At 42.8% G+C, this 25,909-nt stretch overlaps 1 protein-coding gene across 2 annotated transcripts; it reads left to right on the top strand.

The window, feature by feature from the left end:
• Window positions 1-906: 906 nt before the first annotated feature.
• On the top strand, window positions 907-25,909 carry Igsf10 (immunoglobulin superfamily member 10). 2 transcript variants are annotated; one of them, XM_075950603.1, is made up of 7 exons: window positions 907-961; window positions 4,065-4,259; window positions 5,864-5,993; window positions 8,038-8,428; window positions 12,223-16,497; window positions 18,504-19,404; window positions 23,974-25,909. In XM_075950603.1, exons 2-7 carry the CDS (start codon window positions 4,066-4,068, stop codon window positions 25,880-25,882), a joined length of 7,800 nt encoding a protein of 2,599 aa, XP_075806718.1. In that variant the 5' UTR covers window positions 907-961; window position 4,065; the 3' UTR covers window positions 25,883-25,909. The 2 variants fall into 2 exon arrangements, with proteins under 2 accessions (XP_075806718.1, XP_075806719.1); XM_075950604.1 differs by lacking the exon at window positions 907-961 and adding an exon at window positions 1,363-1,591.

Raw genomic sequence — 25,909 nt, 5'->3', positions numbered from 1 at the left:
GAATACAGACAAAGGTGGTTTATGAAATTGGGGTTGGAGATGGTTACACCTATATCAGAGAACCCAAAGCAACAACTATAGGGTAAAGGAATCCAGAGATTTAACATTATAGGGACTGTGTTTAAGAGTGCATCTTGCTGACACACACATTTGCACACACAGAGAACAAAGAAAGTGATAATACATTGATTTGTTTCATTCTTTAAGTACTCCATATTTTCATGTTGCACACATCAAACATTTGTAACCAATAAAGAGGAAGAGAGTAGGTGCCTTCCTCAGGGCCAAAGAGTGTATGTAAACTTTGGACACCTCAGTTCTCAGCTAATTCAACTTGCAAGCAGAAGTAAGAGGAGCCACAGACCCAGGACAGCCCACAGGAATTAAAGCATCTTTGAACGCTATTGTCGTCATCATCATCATTAGCATATATCCTTTGTGCAGCCTGACGGGTTTCATTACATTTTTACTCAAATATATCATGTGCTGCGTGTGTATTTGCCACCACCGCTGCTGCCCCCCTCCCCACCGCCCCGCTTCCTCCCGGCACCTTTAGCTTTCCTGTTCATCCACCCACTCAAACTTAATCTCTTTCCTGCTCCTAATAGTACTTTTTCTACTTTCATGCTTAGATTCCCCCCTCCCCACCCCGCAAAGAGGTAGACGAGGTCTCAAAAAGAAAGAACACGTCGCCCCCGAACCAGTGCTTGTACCGCGGGCCACCAGGCAGGATTTACAAACCAACAGCAAAAGCGCAGGCGAGCCTGGGCTGGCGTTGGCAGACTCTGCTGGTGGTCCCAGATCGATGGCCCGCCCAGTCTCACAAGCAGAGGCTCCGGGCTAAGGCTACGTCACCTGCCCCGCCCTTCTCCCCCAAGCGAAGACCCCCCCCTCGCACTCCCCGCCCCAGAGGTTGAGCAGACCCCAAAGACCGCGCAAGTCCATTGGCCCAGAGTCAGAGGTGAGCTGCAAACAATCCTGCTTGGGAAGTGAAGGAACTCAGGGGGGCTGGACGATGTGGGGGCTGGGGTCCAGAGAGAAACGGGTGGGCGGGCAGAAGGATCCAGGGAAAGGAAAGTACTGGAGGGGAGTGGGAACAAAAGCAGCTCCCAAATTAAACTTATTTCAGTGACTGAGGCCAGGCAAAACATACGGGGAAGATTATTTGTAGCCTGAGACCCTTGCATAGACACTGATGACACGTTTATGCAAAACAAGCAATTTGAGGAGAAACTCCCGGGACGTCGGAAAGAAAGAATGCTTGATTAATAGTTGTGTTTAAGTGACTTTAAAGAGAACTAACATCCACTAATTGAGGGAGGGGGAGACATTACAAAGTCTCCAACATCAGCAGCAGCAACAGCCCCATAGAGAAAGGCTTTGGTAAGTTAGGAAATGGACGTTAACATTACAGTAGCGCCTCCAGGTCTCTGAAGCATCAATCCCCCAGTTGTAAGCCAGGAAAAGAGAACCCGTTTGCTCCCTTTGGAAGCAAAGAACTTTCCTTCACTTGGGTGAAGACTTTCCTAGGAAGACTTTCTGTCTCTGCTTATGTTGCAAGAGGATTCAAAGCCAAGACAGAAGAACCCAGGTATCGCCAACTCTTTTGTTATATACAGCTTGAGGCTTAAGTATCCGGGAACCCCTGCGCTATTTATGGCTCCATTCTCTTGTAATTAACTCTCAGGATGCGAAAAGTTGCTCTTCTTTCCCAGCGGAACAGAGGGTTACCTTCACCTTGTTCTTTGTTCTAATGACAGCAAGTTCCCCTACTATTTTTACTCCTGCAAAGAGTGTTCAGAACTTTCCTGTGATTTGGCGGTGACAGTGTGGGCATGTACGCAATCTTTAGTAAGTCTTAATTTGGGTTAAACTCATTCATAACAATTTCGCCTTCGGATCACGGGGCTTGCCCCACGTGTGGGGGTTAACTTGCTCATCTTCTATCAAGGTGAGCATAAGTCTTTCGTGGTTCTGTGCCGCATCCCTATGTCAGTGAGGAGAGGTGTGCTTCCAATCAGAGAAAAAGCAGTATTACCTCTGCAAGGTCAGGGTGGCTGCTATAGCTCTGGGCTGAGATTCAGCCCTCCCGGCTGGTCAGTTTGCTGTCCTCTTGGTCAGTAGCTGGCATTGAAATGTCCAATGTGTCCTTTTGGGCAAGGATTTGAAGAAATGTTAGAAATATTTAATCTCTTTTCTAGTGGGTTATTACAGCTGTAAAAGTAGTCTTGGAAGGTTAAATCAAATTAATAAAACATGTTATACATTAAATGATACAATGTTACAAAATTGATTATATAGATAAATACATACATTGATGCATATGTGGGATATATATGCTGCAAAATATTGGTTATATCCGAGTGGTGAGATGAGAGAAATGATTTTTTTCCTTTTATTGATTTACTGTTGCTGAATTTTTAAAATTGTACATGCATTATTTTTATAGTTTTATAGTTTTGATAGTTTAAAAGGCTCTTGTACAAACGAGACTAAATCTATGAACTTTAATTGTTCCAATATCACTATTATGGCCTCTAATAATAGGGATCCTGCTTTCCAGGACATGAGAAGCTATGAAGACATTTTCACATTAATGAGCCCATTTAATGGTACTGTCCAATGGGAGGCTAGCACATGCCGGTCCTATAAAGAGTACATTCCCATAGTGTCCGCACTGGTTCACAGCCCAGGGGCTAAGGGTTCCTCCCCCCCCCCCCCCCAGCTCACCAGCTTTTGTTAGCATTTGTTTTTTGATGCTCTGCATTCTGAGTGGGGAGAGATGGCTCTCAAAGCAATTTTAAATTGCATTTCTCTGGTGGCTAAGAATTTTGGCCACTCAAGTCTTCCTTGGCTGTTTGTATTTCTTTCTTCAGAGCTGGTTATTCGGTTTACTGAATAACTGAATTATCCCAGCCAGTTACTGGGTGTTTGGTGAGGGGTGTTACATTTTTGTAGCTCTTACAGAAGTTCCTAAAAAATATAATAAATCTGAAAATAGGAACTAGAACTACCAGTCCATTCCTGGGTATGTAACACAGATTTGCTTAGCAATGCTTACTGCTGCATTCTTCACAACAGCCAGGAAGTGGAATCAACTTACATGTCTGTCAAAATACAATGAATAAAGAAAACGTGGTGCATATGTACAGCAGAATTCCATAAGAAGTGAAATCATGACATTTGCAGGAAATGGATGGAGCTGGAAATCATTAAGCTTCTAAAAATAAGGCGGACGCAAAAAGAAAAAAAATACCATGAGGCTTCTCTTGCAAGCAGAACCTAGATTTACAATTCAAGGCATATATGTGTGTTTATCATTTTATTTAATCATAGACAATTCTGATTTATATGTTGCATATCTGAATGCACATGATAAGAAAGCAAAAAACGAACCAACGAGAGTGGAGGTTCTGAGAGAAGGCAGCAGGAAGGAGGGAAGCTAATAAGAGCAAGTCTTAAAGACACAAGGCGCCATTAAGAAAGAGGTTCATTTGTTTTCCAACTCAACACAGACGGTGACAGGATGTGCATGCAAGACCTGCCCAAGTTCCAGCCAGGGCAAAATGCCAGCACAGGGAAAGGCAAGTAGACACAAAGTCCCATCCCTCACCAAGAAGCCATTTGCGATTGATGCCTGCTGGGAAAGGAAAATCGGTTCTCTCCAATGGAGTGATATTGGGTACATCAACCACATTTCAGGCCAACACAAAATTGATTCTGTAGATATTTTCTGTGTTTTTTTTTCATTTTTCTTATTGTTTTGCTTGTTTTGATTTTCGTTTGCTTTTTTGTTTGAGATCCAGAAAGAACATGAAGTTGGGTGGATAGGAAGTGGCGGCGGCAAGGGGGGGGGGGATCTGGGAGAAGCTGGGGTAGGAGAAAAAAACGTGATCAAAATATATTGTATGAACAGTATTTAAATAAGAAAAAAATAAATTTAAGTTTCATTTGCCACAAAAGGTTTGGATAAAGGAACTATCCTAATTATTCCCAGACTTTTTTTGCGTGTGGTGAGACTTTGCTGGAACTGTCCTCATGACTTTTCTGTGATGTCTTTTCAGGATGAAGATGGGTGACAGAGAAGTCGGCTGCTTGTTGACCTCCCTCACTGTAGTCTTCCTGGTGGTCACCCCTGGGAGCAGGGCCTGTCCTCGCCGCTGTGCCTGTTATGTGCCCACGGAGGTGCACTGTACATTTCGGTACCTGACCTCCATTCCAGACGGCATCCCAGCCAACGTGGAACGCATAAATTTAGGGTGTGTGGGCCTTGCCTGATCCCCTTCTCAGAGAGGGACCACTGATCATCTTGGTGACTTGTCCCCAAAATAGCTATGCTTACTCTTAATATTTTTCTCCTAAAATGAACTTGTAAGAACCTTACATTTGTGGAGACAATAAGTATTTTTTTTTTCCTTATAGTCTTTTACTAGACCCTGAAGACACTCTTAGTTGTTTGGGATCCTCATAATTATGGGGCAGCTTCACTCTGAATAAAAATTTACTGGAAAACATTACAGTTTCTGTTAACAATCATTGTGATGATACAAGGCATAACTAAGCAAGAGGAACTACCTTCTATGTAAAAAAAAAAAATACACCATTTTCTTTTGCAAGGTCCTTTGAGGCTTATCAATGTCCACACAGCACATGAAGCTAGCCACCGTCAGGGGGCTTACTTAAAATACTTGACTTCCTAACTCTGACAAATTATGGTGCTATTTTAAAGGTTTATGAAAAATTGCATGTATAAATAAATGCACAAGGAATGGGACACACCATAGGTGAGGATGTGACATTAGCGGTCACTTATGCCAGGCCAGTACTCTTGTTCACCTCAGGAGGAGGAAATCGAGGTGGGACAGAAGTAGCCAATACAGAGCAGCAGTGTTGTGGAAGCCATCACCAACAGGAAAGGCTGACATGAATTGTGTTTTCCCTATGAGCTGCTCTTGGTCTGAGTACTGTTATGCATCCATTCACTGGCTGTCCTGGCTAGTTTTACACCTACTTGACACAAGTTAGAATCACTGGAGAAGAAGGAGGCTCAGCTGAGAAGATTCCTCAATAAGAACAGGTTATAAGCAGGCCTGTAGGGTGTTTTCTTAAGTAGTGATTGATGGGGAAGGGCCTAGCCCATTGTAGGTGCTGCCATCTTTAGACAGGTGGCCTTATAAGAAAGCAGGTTGAGCAAGTCAGTCACCAAGAGTCCTCCATGGCCTCTGCATCAGCTCCTGCCTCCAGGTTCCTGCCCTGTGTGAGTTCCCTTCCTGATGTCCATCGGTGGAAAAAAAGTGATTTGGAAGCAGAAGGCAAATGAACCCTTCCCTCTCCAGTTTTGCTTTTGGCCATGGTGTTTCATCACCACAATACTAACCCTAACGAAGACACTGGTGCTCATAATGCCTTTAAGTTAAATTCTGTTATCTATACTTTGTCGCTGAGGAAACTGGAACACAAGACGTATTCAAGTTTTACCCAGAGCCACACAATCCTTTTTGAGTCTGAGCTCATAGTCACATCCATGTGGACTCCAGTGCCAGGCCCCTTAACCTGTCAGAGTGAGGGGACAGCATCAGAGAGAACAGCCTGAGTCTTGGTACCCACAAAAAAATGCTAGGCTTCAGTACATGCTAGAAGATGTCTAAGTATTTAAGGATGGGAAGGAATGTGGAGGGAGGGCTTTGAGGCTGCAAGCACTGGGGAGGAAGTGGAACTTCTGAAGTCAAAGTTCAATATTTCAAGTATTTGAGAAATCGCTTGGGAACACAGTTGCAAGAGGGGATTTTCTGTCTGTTTCTCCTTTGACGATTGTACTTTACTCAACAGGCTCGGTTGATGCCTACAACGAATTGTCTTGCAGGTACAACAGCCTAGCTAGATTGGCAGAAAAGGATTTTCATGGGCTGAGCAAACTGGAGCTGCTCCTGCTGCACAGTAACGGCATCCACATGATCACTGACAAGACCTTCTCAGGCTTGCGGTCCCTGCAGGTGAGAGGGGGCAAGCGCCATGGCGGGTTAGAGGTGAGGGAGAACTCCCTGGCACTCTGTGGCACACCCCCCACAGCTGCCTATCACGTGGGATAGAAGATGGGCAGCTTGTAAACTCTGGACAGACATCAAGGAGAGGTCTGCAATTGGGATGCCCTTATATGTGGAAATTAGAATATTAAGATTCCGGGAGGGGGTCTGAGGTGATATCTCAATGGGTAAAATGTTTATGCGAGTATGAGGGCCGAAGTTCGGATCCCCAGGAGCTGCACAAAAATGTGTGTCCTAGTGGTAAACATGCAATCCAGCCCCGGATGCATAGGTAGTAAATCCCTAGCCATCTGCTCTATCCAATTAGTGAGCTCCATATTCAGTGAGAGAACTTGACTCAAAAGCAAACATGGAAAGCACAAAGAAGAGAGCCAACTTCTGGTCTCGACACATGTTTTCCACGTTTGTTTTTGAGACCTCTGACTGAGAAACATTGGGTTTGAGGTTCTACTCCCAGGTAACATTTAGGGCAAAACTTTACAGTTTGGCTTTTGCCTACTCTGGAAGTTGGCATTCCCAAAAAGCCTCTTTTGTAGAGATGATAATTTGAGTCAAATAAGAAAAATGGGTAAAAAGAGTCACAACTTTTATAAGTACTTCATGTTCTTTTCTTTTTTACAAAGAATAGCACGATCAACTAATTAGAAGGGATTTGTTGAATACTAAAGCATCATGAAACAGTCAAAATTATTTGACTTACAATTCAGAATCAATTAAATTTATATTATTGAAAAAGACAGCATGCCAGATGTCGTCCAGCTGATGAGTGGATAAACAAGACTGTGTAACATGCACACAATGTAGAAACCGAAAGGAATGAAGAGTTGACATGTTTTACAACATCTTAAAAACATTTGTCTAAGTGAAGAAAGCCAGGTCCAAAATGCCACATAGTGTATGATTCTTCTTACATGAATTGTTTAAAATAAATGAATCTTTAGAAACGGGAAGTGAAGAAAAGACAAAAATAACCGTGGATTTGGATTGGTTTTAATTTGGGGAAATGACAGTTTCCTAAGGTGAGACAGTGGAGGTGGATCTAGTTATAGCACTGGTATACTAAAAACCAGTGTGCTGTGCTCAGAGAGGGCCCAAGGGGGGGCATGAGTGAGCAGAATGAGGTGATGGGGAAAGAGTCACAAACCATGGCTTCTCTCATAGTTGGAGCCTCGATATGTCAACATACTGACATAAAGGCGGAAGGAGACACACTTAGGGGAGGCAGGGAACCAGCAGGAATGGGAAGGGGACAATGGAAGGTACTGGGAGGTAAACACAAACGAAACATAATGGCATATATTACGGAGATGTCATAATGACACTAAAATTAAAACACAAAGGACTTTTGGATTATATCTCAATAAAGACACTATAAGTGGGGGATATTGAAGTCCATAAATAATAATCTCATAAATCTTAAATTTATTTCTTCTTCTTTTTCTCTTCTTTTTCTTCTTTATTTTCACTACACATAAAAGTAGGCAGAGAAGTGAATGAACAGGGGAGGCCAGTGGAAGGGAAATAAATTTCATAGTGCAACACATTACTTTGTATTCTAATCTTAAAAAGTAATTAGAATGCACCGGTGCCCTTGTCACCCAGTTTCCATAGTTATCCGCGTGTGATAAGATCTTGTCTTATTTGCAATCTGTATATCACATTGTGCTGGGCTGTTTTGAATCCAATCCAAGTTTATGATGTTTACTCTTATACAGAATAAAAGAGTAAAGAAACTCTAGAAGTGACCATGACATCACTCTCATACATATTACAACTTTAGTGGTAATTCCTTAATATTTACAACTGCTTGTACGAGTCTGATTGTCTCTGATATTACCACGTTTAATTAAGCACTAATTTGTTGGATTAGGTTTTAATTAAAGTATGCACATTCCATAGGATTAATCTCAACATATTTCTATATTCTTCATAAATCTTCTCTTTTATGACAGTTCCTTTGACAGAATAAGTATGTTCATATCTTTATTTGCAGGTCTTAAAAATGAGCTATAACAAAGTCCAAACAATTCAGAAGGATACTTTTTATGGACTCCGGAACTTGACCCGGTTGCACATGGATCACAACAGCATTGAGTTTATCAATCCTGAGGCGTTTTATGGACTCACCTTGCTCCGTCTGGTACATTTAGAAGGAAATCGGCTCACAAAGCTCCACCCAGACACATTTGTCTCCTTAAGCTATCTCCAGACATTTAAAACCTCTTTCATTAAGTACCTCTACTTGTCTGATAACTTCCTGACCTCCCTCCCAAAAGAAATGGTTTCCTACATGACAAACCTAGAAAGCCTCTATTTGCATGGGAACCCATGGACCTGTGACTGCCATTTAAAGTGGTTGTCTGACTGGATACGAGGAAAGCCAGGTATCGTTACTGTTTATTTCTTGGTACTAGTGAAATAGAATAACCAACGGAATGCACTTCATCTATAATAGAAAATCCTAGATGATATAGATGCAGAAAATGAAGTCCCCTAAATAACCCAGTGACAATGAACTCTGTACCCAAACAACGCAACTGTGTTTGTGTCACGGTGGCAAAAGAGGAAGTTATGTCTCTCTAAACTCCCTCCCCTTTCCCAGGCAGACACTTTCTATTCTAGCCCCTGACACTCTGCAACTGCTTCAGCACGGAACCCAACTGTTGCCTCTGCCTGCAGCTTCCTCTTCCTTCTCTGCTTTATGTGCTCCCAGATGGCAGCTCTGCTCAGCACTACTTCTCCAGGAGAGTCACACTGCTCATCTACCCCATCCGCATCAGAATCATGACCTCACACTCGTGTACGTTGCCTGTGTTCCCTTTCTTGAAAGAACATTATACTACTTATAGAATTAATTTATAGCATGAAATGTCTGATGCCTTTTCTATGTCTAATTTATCTATCCTCGGCCTCTATGATATATCTGGGACATAGTACGTACTTAATACTTTTGTTAAGCTGTTATTATATAGGTTCACCATCTATTAGTTACCTATGGTCTTAATATGTCTCAAATGTTTGTGAAAATATATAAAAATGTATATGTTATGTGCCCATACACAATGCACATATATGTGATATGGTTATATATCTATATATGTCAAATACAATCAAAGTCTTTAGGACTAAAATCTTTCAGTCATGTCTATATGACAGGTTCCCTCATGTATTTGATCTCTTACTGACAATTTCACAAGACTCATGAGTTAATCAATCACCGTTTTACTTAGAAACTTTTTCATCTACCCTGAGCAATCAGATAGCCTTTCACAGAAAGTGTGGCCGTTTATTTAATACTTGCTGCAGTCCAGTGTTAATATATTCATCTCTTCTCGCATCTTCCACTCTTTGGTTCCACAAAACCCTTGGTGTTGCTTTTCAACAAATACAGACGTTTGCCATTTTCCTGACATGCATTTGCTCGTAGATATAAAACTCAAGGCTTTGTGATCTGCTCTTATGTGCATCTATGGATGTCACCTCTTTGCAGTGACAAATCATCATGTAGTTCTTCATAAAACTATCTCAATTAGCCCACTTAAGAAGCGTGGGTGACAGCATTGAAAATATAAAAAGCTATAACAATATTTCTAGGGAGACAGATGATAATAGCTGTAATAAAGACTGCAAGTGGCCAATTCTTCCATAGAACATCTTTATCTCAATTTATAAGTTAAAACGCGCAAACATTAGGGTCTTAGAGTTAGTTCTGCCAGATACCTGTCTTCCTGACACTCATCCTTCTGTACTTACCCCCTCCTCTTGTTTCCCTTCCTCCATGAATTGCATGTTTCTTGGATAGCCCTTGACCAGAGATTGGAATACAGACCAACAAGCAGAGCTTACTGCCCTGTGGGAAGACAGTCAACCAAACAAGACATTCTAATGGTGAATGCTGAAGGTTAAGACAGGGAAAGCAGAGGGCACCAGGAGAAGTAAAGCAGGGAGCCCACTGGAAATAAGTGCTGGTCGTACAAGTCCTTGAGGAGTTGTAACTAGTGATGGCAGTGGGCATGTCCCACAGCTCCTGTCAGAGCGTGGCATTGAGTGACAGGGCTGAGGGATAGAAAGTGCTTGTGTGAAACTGGAAACTGGTGTGAAGGGAACGAAGTGACACAGCTGGATTAAAATCTGAGCAAACATGAGGCTCCATAGCTCTGGTCCAGGCACAAGCACTCATCAAGATCCCAAGATATGGACACAATTCTTCCATGCTGAGGTTTAACTAAGCCAGAAGTTAGCTGCGCTTTCTGCTTCATGAGGTCAGATCCAGGGCACTGACAAGCAAGTAAAGGACACAGATTGTCAGTAGGTGGCAGATGGCATTGGAAGGATCTCCTTAGGATTGTTCAAAGCTTTTAATTCTTTCTATCTACCTCCAGTGCACATTGTTATTCTAGAAAATTAGGTGAATAATGACTAATGAAATATTACCTGACACACTGAAGTCCAGTAGTCTTGCCTTATCCATGAAGGATACGTTCCAGGATTTGCAGTGGATGTGGAAATCCATACGAAATATCAAACAACACCGTGTTTTCCTCTGCACATTGTGGCCCTAACTTTTGAAGTTTAAAGTATAAAGCAAAATTAATATGTTTCTTTTTCCTTTTTCCTAATTTCACAGTAAAATTTTCACTATAAATCAAGAACTTTAGCATTTGCATTGCAACATGCCGCTTTGTTTTTTCTTTCCTAAGTTGAGAAGTTTCTTTTGTCAAAGTGATTGTCAGCATCACCACCCTTGTGTCTGGCGGTATGATTAATGAAACAGGGATTACTTGGACACAGACACCATCACAGTTTATGTGATGCAGGAAATAGCTACTTAGTAGCTAAGCATAGAGCGTATGTCATCTGCATACACCGGGAAGAAGGGTTGTGTGCTGTAATGGGTGAGGGGCCCATTAAATCAATGTGAGATTTCATCAGCGTACTCAAAACTGCATGCGATTTCAAACTTAGGTTTATTTTTGGAAGTTTCCAATCCTTATACTCAGACCATGGTTGCCTTCAGATGAGAGCACTGGCATACACTTAAAGGGTTTAGAGTCTTTGGCCTGAGTGACTTGGTCCTTTACAAAGAAACTGCACATATTTAACGCTGTTCTCAGGAATTACATCTAAGACACCTGTTGTTTCAATTACCTGCTGAGTTCAGCAAATGCTAGGGGAACTATTATGTGGGACAGCAAGGAAGCCTCAGACTGTTGTTTCAGAGAAAAATTCTACACCTCTGTTCTACTATTGAATGGCCAGCTTTTAAAAACAGGCTCATCAGAGCAATGTTTAAAATGCCCTAGTATATAGCAGCTCAGAACCCAACAGGACTCCTTTGTGCCTAGTAGTATAAAATTCACAAACTGTGACATTACCAAACAGCATCTCCCCTCCCCCATCAAGCTTGGCTTGAGTCCCTCTCATCCTACAGGACCATCACTAAATAAACCTGGACTGGCCATCCCAACTACCTTCCATGGTCTACCAATACTCACATCTTATTGGCTGCTTTAACCTGCATCTTTGTCTTGTCCTTCTGTCTGCATCCCTCCATTCCTATTCCAACTAAGCTAGATCACAAACTGTTCTTTTGGATAATGGATAAATGCTTGAATTTTTAATGCATATCCCAGGATTTAGAGATCTTCAAGTAGGCTACCTTTTAACGTATAGCCAAGTTCTATGACTGTCCTAAAACCTTGGCATGAGGAACTGAAAAGTTATTAATTAAAGTGCTGGGCATGCACTTATGATATTGTGTCTCTAGATAAGGAAATGGTTCATTCGATTAATACTTCTCAAGTACGAAATGACTCCAGGCCTAATAAGTAGATCTGTGAATGAGGCTAATGAAACCCCTGTGCCTGTGCATGTGGTATTGTGGCGTGATGTGTAGACCACGTGTTTTAGAAGCCTGTGTGTGCTGCATCATGGCGTGATGTGTAGAGCACGTGTTTTAGAGGCCTGTGTGTGCTGCATCATGACGTGACGTGTAGACCACGTGTTTTAGAAGCCTGTGTGTGCTGCATCATGGCGTGATGTGTAGACCACGTGTTTCAGAATTCATTTCACGAGCTTCTTTGAACTCTACTGAAGATAGTTCTTCAAAGCATTCATGTGTTACTTTATAAAGATGCCTCAACTTTTGAGAATAATTTAAATGATGATTTTTTTCCAGATGTAATGAAATGCAAGAAGGACAGAAGCCCCTCCAGTCCTCAGCAGTGTCCCATTTGCACGAACCCCAGGATGTCTAAAAACAGACCACTTGCTATGGTACCAGCTGGAGCCTTCCTGTGTACAAAGCCAACCATCGATCCGTCACTGAAGCCGAAGGGCCTGGCTATTCAGGAGGACAATGGATCTGCCTCCACCTCACCCCAAGATTTCATAAACCCTTTTGGCTCCCTGTCTTTGAACATGACAGACCTGTCCGGGAACAAGGCCAGTGTGGTCTGTACCATCCAAAAGCCATTCAAGACGCTGCCAATTGCCTTCACTGAAGAAAATGACAACATCATGTTGAACATGTCATTTTCAACAAATCTGATGTGCAGTGTGGATCCCCATCACCTCCAGGCAGTGTGGCAGCTACTAGCTTTGTACAGCGACTCGCCTCTGATGCTGGAAAGGAAGCAGCAGCTTCCCGGAACTCCACAACTGACTTCCAAATATAAACAGGTGGCTCTTACGCCTGAAGACATTTTCACCAATATAGAGGCTGACTTCAGAGCTGATCCTTCCTGGTTCCAACAAGAAACAATTTTCTTGCAGCTGAACAGAAACGCCACCACACTTAGCACACTGCAGGTCCAGTTCTCCAGTGACGCTCAAATCACTCTACCAAAGGCAGAGATGAGAGTGGTGAGACGCAAATGGACCATGATTGCAAAGATGAACAATACCAAACTGGAACACACCGTTTTAGCTGGCAGTACTATTGCCCTGGACTGTCCTGGCCAAGGTGACCCTTCGCCTCACTTGGAATGGCTTCTAGCTGATGGGAGTAAAGTCAGAGCCCCTTATGTTAGTGAGGATGGGCGAATCCTGATAGACAGAAGTGGAAAGTTGGAACTCCAGATGGCTGATAGCTTTGACAGTGGCCTTTACCATTGCATAAGCACCAACTATGCAGATGCAGACATTCTCACCTACAGGATAACTGTGGTGGAGCCCTATGTGGAACACGCGTATGAAAATGGAGTTCAACATACAGTGGGTACTGGCGAGACACTCGACCTCCCATGCCAAACCACTGGTATTCCAGATGCTTCTATTACCTGGATTCTTCCAGGAAACACTGTGCTCTCTCAGTCATTGAGAGACAGGCAAATTCTTAACAATGGGACCTTAAGAATACTGCAGGTCACCCCAAGAGACCAAGGTTATTACCGTTGTGTAGCGGCCAACCCATCAGGGGTTGATTTTTCCATTTTTCAAGTTTCAGTCCAAATGAAAGGCCAAAGGTCAGTTGAGCATGATAGGGAAGCAGATGGATCTGGACTTGGAGATCCCAATCCCAGTGTTCCTCCTAAGCAACCACCATCTTCGAAACTCTCTACGTCAGCTTTGACAGCAGGGGCAGAGGCTGGAAAACAAGTCTCCAGTATACAGAAGAAGGGCAAATCCAGAGGACTAATACATCGGCGGCGTGGGGACTCCACACTTCGGCGTTTCAGGGAGCAAAGGAGGCAGTTCCCTCTTTCTGCTCGGAAGATTGACCCACAATACTGGGCAGCACTATTAGAGAAAGCAAAGAAGAACTCGGTGCCAAAGAATCAGGAAAATACCACAGTTAAGCCTGTGCCGCTGGGTGCTCCACCTGCGGTGCTCCCTGCTGAGGAAGAACGTGCTTCCGGCATGATTTCTCTAGATGAAGAATCAGTGGTTCTGAAAACGAAAGTGCCCGATGTTACAGAAAGGTCATCAACTGCTGACTCTAGACCAGCATCGTATGGCTTTGTGACAGGCATGTCATCTGGCACAGAAGTCTCCTCAACTGTGAATCCACACACACTACAATCTAAGCACCTTCCTGATTTCAAACTATCTAATGTTATTGACACTACAGCTGTGTCAAAGAGTATAAACCCCACTGCAGCAAGCAAACTCGAAGATGGAACCAACCAAAATCCGATCGTTATCTTCCCATCAGTACCTGGGGTAGCTGAAACTCAGGGTACTGCTCAGATAGGGAAAAGAGCATTTTCCCAAACTACACACCCAGGAACTGGGGGAACCACGGCTGCCGATGGCCATACCAACATGCTCAGCATCCTCACCAACGGAATTGATACAGTCTTGCGGTCAGCAAATCCAACAGAGGATTATGGGCGTCTGATACCTATAACAGGACTCAGCAGAGCCAGGGGTAATGCCACCTCTTCTCACACTACTAAAGAGACTCGCTTCCCCAAGAACCTTTCAGATTCACACACTGCTGCCCCTTCTCTACCTCACATTTCTAGAAACAGTACCGCTAACTTCCCCTGGTCCAGGCACTTTGGAAGAGAAAGGACAATTTGGAGCAGAGGGCGAATTATAAGCCCATATAGAACCCCAGTTCTCAGACGGCATAGATACAGGATTGTGAGGCCAGCACTCAAGGGACCTGCTAACAGCAGTACTAGTGAATCTTCAGCCACTGAACCCCGTAAGATGTGCCCAACCTGTGCTTCCACAGAGAAACTCACCCTGGCTGCTACAGTACTGTCCACTCCAGGCTCATCTCTCAGCATCCTCCCCAGGGCTAGCATCACTGGGGACATAGAAGGGTCTACCACTGTAGCTCTGAGCCCATCATTATTACTTAAGAACAAACAAACTGTAGATATTGAGACATTACAAACTACTATAAAATATTTCAGAGGTGAAAGTACCCAAGTGGCTCCCAGTGAAGCAAGCACGACTTTCACTCCCACACCTGTATCCCTGGAAAAAACTCCAGTAGCAAACAGTGGTTCCCTGAGTGCGTCCAGTACCATCCAGGAGGAAAGAGACTCAGTGATGACATCACCAGTCTCCGGTCCACTCAGCAAACCCTCAATGCCAACAGGAGCAACAAACACAAAATTCTCAAGAAGGAAAATTCCCTGGCATAAAATCTCTGTAGATAACCGTAACAAAAAAGGGGTGTCGAAGAATCTGTATCAGTTTGGTTTACAGAAGAACACAGCCACGATGCTTCCCAAGATAGCTCCTCTTTTACCCACAGATCACGGACCCCCCTCACATTCTACCACACTCTCTGCAACACAGATGCAAACTCTGTCTGTAGCAATGGCTGTCGCTCACCACAATGCCACTGAAGGTGCCAGAAGTCTCTCAGCGGGCAAGGAGCAGTCCTTTGCCAACTCTGCCTCAGTGTGTCCTGGTGCCACAAGCAAGAGAGCTAATACAATGGGCTTCCTGTCGATAGAAACAGACACACTGGCAATGCCTACGGCCTCTGCATCTGTCATTATCTCTGAAACCCAAAGAGTAAGTTCCAAAGAGGCAAAAGATCAAATACAGGAGCCCCCGAAGAGCAGGAATGACCCAAACACCACCCCAGGGCAGAGTCAGGGCTTCATCATGTACCCATCTCCAACAACAGCCGATTCTTCCTTGGCTTTTACTGACTCCTCACTACAAGACACTAGCAGAATTGCAAGCACAGTTGCTCTCCACCCAGGAACTAGTTTCCTGGGCATAACTGAACTGTCCCAGAAGAATACTCAGACTTTGGGAAATACAACAGCTTTAGAAACAACTTTGTTCAGCAAATCAGAGGTAACAACTGTAAAAAGGACCTCATCTATACCACCATCCTTCAGCAGTGGGGCTCCCCTAATGCCCATTCCTTCCCCTCCCCCCTTTACTAGGGGTGTGGTTACAGACAGTGAGGTCACTTCGGTTTTCAAGATGGTGACCAATGGAATCGTCACTATACATGAATCCTCAAGGAACAATACAGATCTGCAGCAATCCTCCACAGAGGCTCGCCCAGATCCCCAGACAGTAACTCGAACCACTTACTTTACCTCCTCGAATCTGTTCCCTTCTACTCCTGCGGCAGCAGTAAGAACAGATAAACCACAGATTTCTAACTGGAAGCCCTTTCTCTGGCCCGAAAACCACATTCGGCGCAAGGCATACTCAGAAACTATTTTAAAGGGGGAAAGGGCCGCAGGGAGCTTGTGGTCCCCTCTCAGAGTTCCAGAGGCCGGCACTTACGCCTTACATGGGAACAGACAAAATCACGCAGAGAGTGTGACTGATAAGAGACCTGTTCAAAACCCAACTTCCAAACTCCTTCCCTCTGAATCTTTACCTAAGACCGTACTGGAAAAACCAAGAATAATTGGAGGAAAGGCTGCAAGTTTTACTATCCCAGCCAACGCTGATGCCTTTCTTCCCTGTGAGGCTGTTGGAAACCCCCTGCCCACCGTCCGCTGGACCAGAGTCTCATCAGGTATTTGTAGCCATTAGCAATACCTTAGTTACGAACCTAGGACATGATTGTATCTTTCAAAGTTGTCTTCAAAGGAGCAACAGTAGTTTTAAATGTCTCCAAAAATATAAAAACTATTACTATCCTCACTTGACATTTATGTATTGCTCATTAGAAGAACTTTTTTTAGATTTTAGATTTTACTTTTGTATGTGTGTGCAAGCATTATGTATGTATGTGTACATGTGTGTATGTGTGTCTGTGTGTGCACTTGCACACATTAGGGCAGGTGCCTTAGCACAGAGGTATTAGATTTCCTGGAGCTGGGGTTCTATCTCCAGCCCCTAATAGGTTTTAAACTTCAGATGTATTTTATGTGTATGAGTGTTAGGCCTTCATGTGTGTACATGCACATATGCGCCTGGTATGTACACAGGTCAGAAGAGGGGACCATACCTCCTGGAACTGGAATCACAGATGACTGTGAGCCAGCATGAGGACACTGGGAACTGAACCCAGCTCCTCTGCTACAGCAACAAGTGCTCTTACCTGCTGAGCCATCTCTCCAGCCCCACTAGAATGGTTTTTAATGTGTTAAGAAGAGTTTGGTGGAACAACTAGATGGCTCCATGAGTAAAGGGAACCTGCAGCCTGACGGCCTGAGTTCAATCCCTGGAACAGACACGGTCGAAAGAGAGACTTGACTCACAGGTTGTTTTCTGATTTCTGCACACTAGCAATGGCACATATGCGGCCATACATACACACACAAACCGGCATGTGCCTATACACACACACACACAAACCGGCATGTGCCTACACACACACACACAAACCGGCATGTGCCTATACACACACACACAAACCGGCATGTGCCTATACACACACACACACAAACCGGCATGTGCCTATACACACACACACAAACCGGCATGTGCCTATACACACACACACACAAACCGGCATGTGCCTATACATACACACACAAACCGGCATGTTCATATGTGTGTGCACATACAAATCAATAAAATGTAATCATAAAAAATGTTTAAAATAAAAAATGATTTTTAATAAGAATACAGCTAAATTCCTACTCCCTTGAGGAGATAACAATGGATTCCACCCAGAGAGTGGTATGCCTATAGAATGTTTTGGTCTAGGGTGTGAGTGTTACTTGTCTTGTTCTAGCAACAGAATGTTTAACCTAGAATGTAGCCCACAATCCTTCAACTAGTCTGTTCATTTCCTTAAATCATGTTAATGTATTTTGTTGTTGTTTTATTTTTATCTTACGCCTACCTTTTGTGGTTGGAGATACTTTAAATAAATGGAAATTTAGCACAAAAAAAAACAAAAAAAATGATTTTTAAGGCTAGATAGAATGGCACATGCCGATATGCCCAGCAATGTGGATGAGTTCAATTCCAGCCTATGCTATAAAATTAAACCCCATTTCAAAACAACAGTCTTTAAAAAAATAGTTTGGATCAATTGGTTATCTGATATTAAATGATCTGCACTAAAACCATATACATTCAGGCAACATAGGGCTGAACAGATTCTATTTATTTATATATAGTTACTATAATTTATATATTATCTATACACATAAATACATATAAAAACAATAATTAAAGAGAAGGAAGCCATAAATTTGAAAAAGAGCAAGAGGGGGTACATGGGAGGAGCTGGAGGAAAGAAAGGGAAGGGGTAAAATTATCTAATCATAACATCAAAAATAAAAACATTAATTTGTTAAGCCAACAAAAACTTTGAAGTATGTGTATACATAGAGAAATGTCATGTTTACATAAAGAAATGCCATGTTGAACTATCTGAATTTTAAATTTAAATTTATTTGAATAAAAAATTGAAAAATAGCTTTAACACTGAAGAGTTTTTTCAGTTTAAATGTTATTTATTGTCAGCTTAACAAAAACATAGCTTCATGTTTTCTATCTAGTCTTTGATGTTGATAATATATATATATATATATATACATACATACATTTCTTTCCTTTTATTAGGACTTGAACTATCCCAAGGGACAAAGAAAAGCAGGTTCCATGTGCTTCCCAACGGCACCTTGTCCATCCAGAGGGTCAGTATTCAGGACCGTGGACAGTACCTGTGCTCAGCATCTAATCCACTTGGCAAAGACTACCTTCATGTCATGTTGTCTGTGGTTTCTTACCCTGCTAGGATCCTGGAGAGGCATGCCAAGGAGATCACGGTTCATTCTGGCAGTACTGTGGAATTAAAGTGCAGAGTGGAAGGCTTGCCAATGCCTACAATTTCCTGGATACTTGCAAACCAAACGGTGATCTCAGAAACACCCAAGGGAAACAGAAAGGTCTGGGTAACACCTGATGGAACCTTGATCATCCGCAATCTGAGTCTTTATGACCGTGGCTTTTACAAGTGTGTGGCCAGCAACCCAGCCGGCCAGGACTCACTGCTTGTTAAGATACAAGTCATCACAGCTCCCCCTATCATTCTAGAGCAAAAGAAGCAAGCTGTGCTTGCAGTTTTACGTCAAAGTTTGAAACTGCCCTGCACTGCAAAAGGAACTCCGCAGCCCAGTGTTCACTGGGTCCTCTATGATGGGACCAAACTAGAACCGCTGCAGTTGATCCGTTCCAAGTTTTTCTTGTATTCAAATGGAACCCTGTATATAAGAAACATTGCTCCTTCAGACAGGGGCACTTATGAATGCATTGCTACCAGCTCCTCAGGTTCAGAGAGAAGGGTAGTGATTCTTACAGTGGAGGAGCAAGAGACAGTCCCCAGGATAGAAATTGCCTCTCAGAAATGGACAGAGGTGAATTTAGGTGAGAAACTGCTACTCAACTGCTCAGCTACTGGGGACCCAAAACCGAGAATAATCTGGAAGCTACCATCTAAGGCTGTTGTCGACCAGTGGCACAGGTAAGCCTCTGTTGGAACTATCCCCTTCATTTATTTAGCTGGAGTACATCTAAAATGAGAAAGTGGTACAGCAAGGAGAGCAGCAGCTTCAAACACCATCCAGGATGCACAGGAAGGTGACTGTCTATAGAAGGGTATTCCACTTGATCTCACTGAACAGAAAGTCACTCTTACATGCTTAACTCCGAGGTCCAGATCCTTGATTTGGACAGCTGAGAGCTGTGGGAGAATCTTATTAGCCTTCATGTTGGTGGCAGGCAAATGTTTTCCCTTTTTTTCTTTTCTCATGGCTGCTTTAAAAATAGTAACTGCGTAAAGTTATTCATAATCTCCACATCAAAAAGAGAACTCGCTATGAGGTCGAGGCTCTAGGAACAAGATGTTCTGAGTTTCATTCAGGACCCTCTTATCAGACGCTTCACATGTTAATTACGTCATAATCCTTTCTTTCTTAAAACTGCAGTGCACTTTGTGAAAGTCACATTAAGACCTTCTCAGAGTAAAATATATTAAAAATTCCATAAATGTGATGTTACAAGATGAAAAACCCTTTTCTGCTATGTTCTTTATAAACTTTTGCTTTACAAAGCAAAAATTATAGCTTATGAATTGTAAATTCTTGTGATTCCCATGACTTTGTGTAGTGATTTTCCGTAATCCAGAAAAATATGGAAATGAGCACTTCTATTTATATTTTTTTCTTTAAAATACTCATGCAATAAAAAGTAAACATAACATAAATGAGCTTAAATGTATATTGGTATAATTCAAGGTCTTTTTCCTAGTGTTCCAGTGAGCTGATACAGAATAAAATGAACAGACTTGTAATTTTTAATACAAGGGTCAATATTAATTTTCAGGTTTTTCAGGCACCAAAATTACCTTAAATGTTAACTGTAATTCACTAAGATATAAAGTTATAAAATGCTGGGCTAGAGTGTCAATGCTAGAAACCACATGTTTACATATATTTTCTCCCGTGTGTGTCCCTATTTTGGCATTCAACATCTTGAATGCTTCATTTACCAGATTTGCCTTTAATTTCACAACACCACCTCTCAGAATTGCTGCACTGGCTCTTAGTTTTTGCAGCTCTTTATGAATTATAGGATTACTTTATTTACTTCTTGGAAGAAAGTGACTGAAATTTTGGTGGGATTTTTATTTCATTGAGTCTACAGATTCACCTTTTGACCTGGTAGCATGGGACCCCTTACCATTTTTTTTGTATTCCCTAGAATTTATAGTTTTATAATTCTCGATTTGTAAGTTATCAAAGCTGTCTGATGGAGTATTTTTAGTTTCCTATGTAAAATAATGGTCTCTGAAAATAAGGTTAATTTCTTCTTTTCTGATCTGGACGCCTCAGTTCCTTCTCATTCCTAATTGCTTTCACCAAGACTTTCTTACTATATTAAGCAAGAGCAGTGGAGCAAAGGGAGCCTTGTTCTGATCTAAGGAATGCTTTTAGCCTTTTCTAATTCAGTGTGATATCAATGGTAGATTTTTTATATATATATAATAAAAACTCTTCCATCTAATAAAAAGCACTAGTATCTGACAGCCCGATTTCTATAAACACATAAAGAGTTATTTGCACTTCTTCTTAAAGTATAAATAGAAATTCCAGGGACTCTCAACATACTTTTAAAGGGGCAGCACATCTTCATTCTAATCTGAAAACACAACAATAATCAGTATATTACCACAATGCTGTGACCTACCATTAAGGTGCCTTTCTCCTTCAGCAGCTACATGGTATCCCCTTGACTTCCCTTTTACTCTCTCTATGTATCTCTTCCAGTCTGGCTATATTCTGCCCTGCCATAGGCCAAAGTAGTTTTATTTATTAACCAATAAGAGCAACACATATACAGAAAGACACCCCACATCACAGCTAGATTTCTTATGCAGCCCAAGAGCAACTGCTTATGGATGCTGCCAACCAGAGAGAGAGAGGAGGGAAGGGAGCCTCCCTTATCAATCAATACAGTCTCCCTCAGACATACTCACAGGGCAATGTGGTACGTAAACTCCATCAGTTGACACTCTCAGCTATTTTTAGACTTGTCAAGCTCACAGGGAAGCAAAGACAATCTTGTTAAATTGATGCTTGTCTCTTTTTGAGGTTTTTCACTTCAAAGCTACTTCAAAAGTCCCCAGCCCTCTCCTAAGCAGATAATCTTTTCTTATGTCATTGTTCTTCCAGTGTTGGTTAATAGAGGATGTTACATTCTGGAGCATCATTAGATCAAATCTGAGGTATCACTTTTGTTGTTGTTTCTAAAAGGCTGTCTCTTTACCAGTAGCATTAACATTAACCAGAATCACCGATTAACATTAGTCAGAAACAGTGATTGCTTTGACAAAGATTCTGTGTTCTTAGAAGCCCCTAAGGTAAGTGTAGTGCACACTAAAATTGGAGTCTAGATCTCAAACTTAATTATTCCCTAAGTAACCTGAAATATCTGTCAAGTACTGTGGTCAAAGTTCCTGGCCACATCTATTGAATCTGAATCTCTGGAAAGAGAAGCTATGAAATATGCATAAATTTGGCCCTAGACAATGCTAACACAGGCTCTAGGAGTACCAGCATTTAGGGAATTAGTCCTCAGACTCTCCTACATGTGACAATCATGTGAAAAGCCCGATGTCTAGGCCAACTCCACATCACGTAAGCCATACATCCTAGTCTTGGAGCATGGGTCCAAGTATTTCAGACTATACAGGCTGAAGATTTAATAATGCAGCCAAACTTGAAAATAAATGGTTTTAGAATGCATTAGGAGAAATTAATAACAGGGGGTAATGTGCCACTAGACAAAAGAGGTTTTTCCTGAAACTTCAATCAAGTTCAGCTGATATTTCCTCTATAAAATGGGAGAAATACTTGAGGATTAAACAAAAAAAATCTGTACAAAGTTTCAGTAATTTCCTTTATTTGTGTGTACATTCTCATGATTTCACCTTGGCGTCTTTCCAGAGAAATTCCTTCCACACCTGAGAAAAACAAAAAGCACACTAATCTTATATTATTCTCTATATAGTACTCTCCATGTCTGAAAATGACTTGAGGCTGTTGACTTGGGTAACAGTTATATTTCAAGAAGTCCTGGGCTAGCTGGATGACTTGGCATGTGAAGATGCTTGCTGCTGTCCTGACCTGTATGCTCTTAGCCACTGGAACATCCCCCCCCCCCATTAGAAGCTTTTTAAATGTATTCTTTAAGAAGTTTTGGGGCAGACTAGATGGTTCAGCTGATAAAGACACCCAATGCCAGGCCTGATGACCCCAGTGTACAGGGACGAACACACACACAGTTCTGAGTTTCATTTGTGAGTTTAGCTCACGCTGTCCAAAGAAAGAGGGAAAGTACACTTAGGTGTTCTTGATTCTACTCAAAGCTAGGCTCAGTTTAATCTGGAAAGATCTTCCATCTGGTGGTGAAATGTGGCAATTACAGACAAGGCAGTGGCAGTCCTGAAGCCAATACAGAAACCATCATTTTACAGCCGCCTAGACAGCAGGTGCTTCGGTTTCTAATGAGTCTTAGATTGGTGTTCTCTGTAGTCATCAGAGGAGAAACTGTTCTTCGGTTAAATCACTGAATGATTGCCCCGTTAATATATTTTAAAGCTATCATCAGACAATAATTTAACACATACATGAGTTATTTTTCCTCAATAGAAAATTTTAATTTTTCTGGATTCCTTTACTTCCAGCATTTCTCTTACCCTGCGCTGTCTTAAAAAAATTATATAAGGAGATTCACTAAAAGTGTATTTGGGAAATAACCACTTGTCTTGGGTAAATCATACCTTGTTACAGAGCTGTTTTTTTTTTTAAAGAAAATGGTTTGGATAACAGTAGGTGATTAAGATCTTCATTGTAACGTTTTAAGAACTATCCATAAAGTTAAGGCCAAGCATAAAACACAAACATGTGCACACACACACACACACACACACACACACACAAAAGCACACACAACAGGATGTGGTAGATACAGTGATAAGCTTGATAGTAACAATGATTTTCATTGTATCTATGTGTCAGAATTTCATAGTAATAATTTACATGTACAACTATGGCAGTCACCTCTTGGTAAGGCTGGAGGGAGGTAGCACCACATAAATCAGGCCACTCCTACACAGTATGATTTTCTGCAAATGTGCCTAAGTTGCACAAGTTTTTAGCCTTTTTGTGTGTATGCCCACGCTCATGTTGGTGTGTCATGTGGGGTGGCCAGAGGTAACTAAACAGCAGGTGTCTTCCACAATCACTTTCTAGCCACCTTGGACCCAAAGTTCAGCTATTCAGCTACACGAGCTGTCTATCAAGCTCCAGGGATCCACCTGTCTCCATGCTCCTGGTGCTGGGGTCACAAATGCACGCTGCCATGTGTACCTTTCATGGGGGCACTGGAGATCCAATTTCAGGTCTTATAATTGTGCAGCAGACAATTTGCTAGTTGAGCCATCTCCTCTGCTCCATGTTCAGTCTTGGAAAAAGGTAACTCTGCCCACGGTAATCAGCTGTACTTTCACGCTTGTCTCTCTTCTTCTTAGAATGGGCAACCGAATCCAAGTTTATCCAAACGGATCCTTAGCTATTGGCTCGGTGACGGAAAAGGACGGCGGTGACTACTTGTGTGTGGCAAGAAACAAAATGGGAGATGATCTGATCCTGATGCGGGTCCGCCTAAGACTGACACCTGCCAAAATTGAACACAAGCAGGATTTCAAGCAGCAAGCGCTCCATGGGAAAGATTTCCAAGTGGACTGCAAGGCTTCTGGCTCCCCTGTGCCTGAGGTATCCTGGAGTTTGCCTGATGGGACAATGATCAATAACGCCGTGCAAGCTGACGATAGTGGCCGCAGGACCAAGAGGTACACCCTTTTCCACAATGGCACCTTGTATTTCAACAGAGTTGGGATGGCAGAGGAAGGAGATTATATTTGCTATGCCCAGAACACCTTAGGGAAAGACGAAATGAAAGTCCACCTGACAGTTGTGACGGCCATCCCACGGATACGGCAAGGCTATGAGACCCACATGAAGATCAAGGCTGGAGACACAGCGGTTCTTGACTGTGAGGTCATTGGGGATCCCAAGCCAAGTGTATTTTGGTTGCTGCCTTCCAATGACGTCATTTCATTCTCCAACGGCAGGTATGTATTTCATGCCAATGGAACGCTGTCCATTAAGAATGTGAAACTGCTTGACTCTGGGGAGTATGTGTGTGTAGCTCGGAACCCTAGTGGTGACGACACCAAAATGTACAAACTGGATATTGTCTCTAAACTCCCACTAATCAATGGCCTGTACACAAACAAAACTGTTATTAAAGCCACAGCTGTTCGGCACTCCAAAAAGCACTTTGACTGCAGAGCCGATGGGAGCCCCCCTCCCCGGATCACGTGGATTATGCCGGACAACATTCTCCTTACAGCTCCATACTATGGGAGCAGAATCACAGTCCATAAGAACGGAACCCTGGAAATCCGGAACATCAGGCTTTCCGACTCAGCGGACTTCACCTGTGTGGCTCGGAACGAAGGCGGCGAGAGTGTGCTGGTGGTGCAGCTAGAGGTTCTGGAAATGCTGAGAAGACCAACGTTCAGAAACCCATTCAACGAAAAAGTCAGCGCGCAGGCTGGCAGGACCACAGCACTGGACTGCTCTGTGGACGGGAACCCACCCCCTGAAATAATCTGGATTCTCCCCGACGGCACGCGCTTTTCTAACAGAAGGTCCCATTCTCCGTACCTGATAGCGAGCAACGGTTCTCTCATCATTCATAGAACAACTCGGGACAAGTCAGGAAAGTACCGCTGTGCAGCTCGAAATCAGGTGGGCTATATTGAGAAGCTCGTCATACTAGAAATCGGCCAGAAGCCAGTTATCCTGACACACGCACTGGGGATGGTGCAGGGGGTCAGTGGAGAACCTCTGTCACTGCACTGTGTATCCGATGGGATCCCTAAGCCACATGTCAAATGGACCACGCCAAGCGGTTATGTAATAGACAGACCGCATGTTAATGGAAAATACACAGTGCATGAAAATGGCACATTGGTCATCAAAGAAGTGACAGCTTATGACAGGGGAAATTATATCTGCAAGGCTCAAAACAGTGTTGGCCAGGCAGTGGTGACTGTTCCGGTGATGATCGTGGGCCACCCTCCCCGAATTATAAACTCCCCACCCCGCAGCATGCTCAGGAGGACAGGAGAGGCACTTCGGCTTCACTGTATGGCCCTGGGAGTCCCCAAGCCAGAGATCATCTGGGAGAGGCCAGAACACTCCCTGCTCTCAAAGGCCAGAGGAAGGAAAGCCCACGGAAATGAGCCGCTTTACCCACAAGGCACCCTGGTCATTCAGGATCTCCGATCCTCTGATTCTGGAGTCTACAAGTGCACAGCACTGAACCCACTTGGGGCTGATTACGCAACAAGTTACGTTCAAGTCATCTGACAGGAAGAACAACTAAAACTGAGCAGA

This window comes from Microtus pennsylvanicus, chromosome 16, assembly GCF_037038515.1.
Source record: "Microtus pennsylvanicus isolate mMicPen1 chromosome 16, mMicPen1.hap1, whole genome shotgun sequence".
Taxonomy (NCBI): Eukaryota; Metazoa; Chordata; class Mammalia; order Rodentia; family Cricetidae; genus Microtus; species Microtus pennsylvanicus.
The sequence above is the reverse complement of the archived record's forward strand: the minus strand, read 5'-3'. Positions and strand labels throughout refer to the sequence as shown.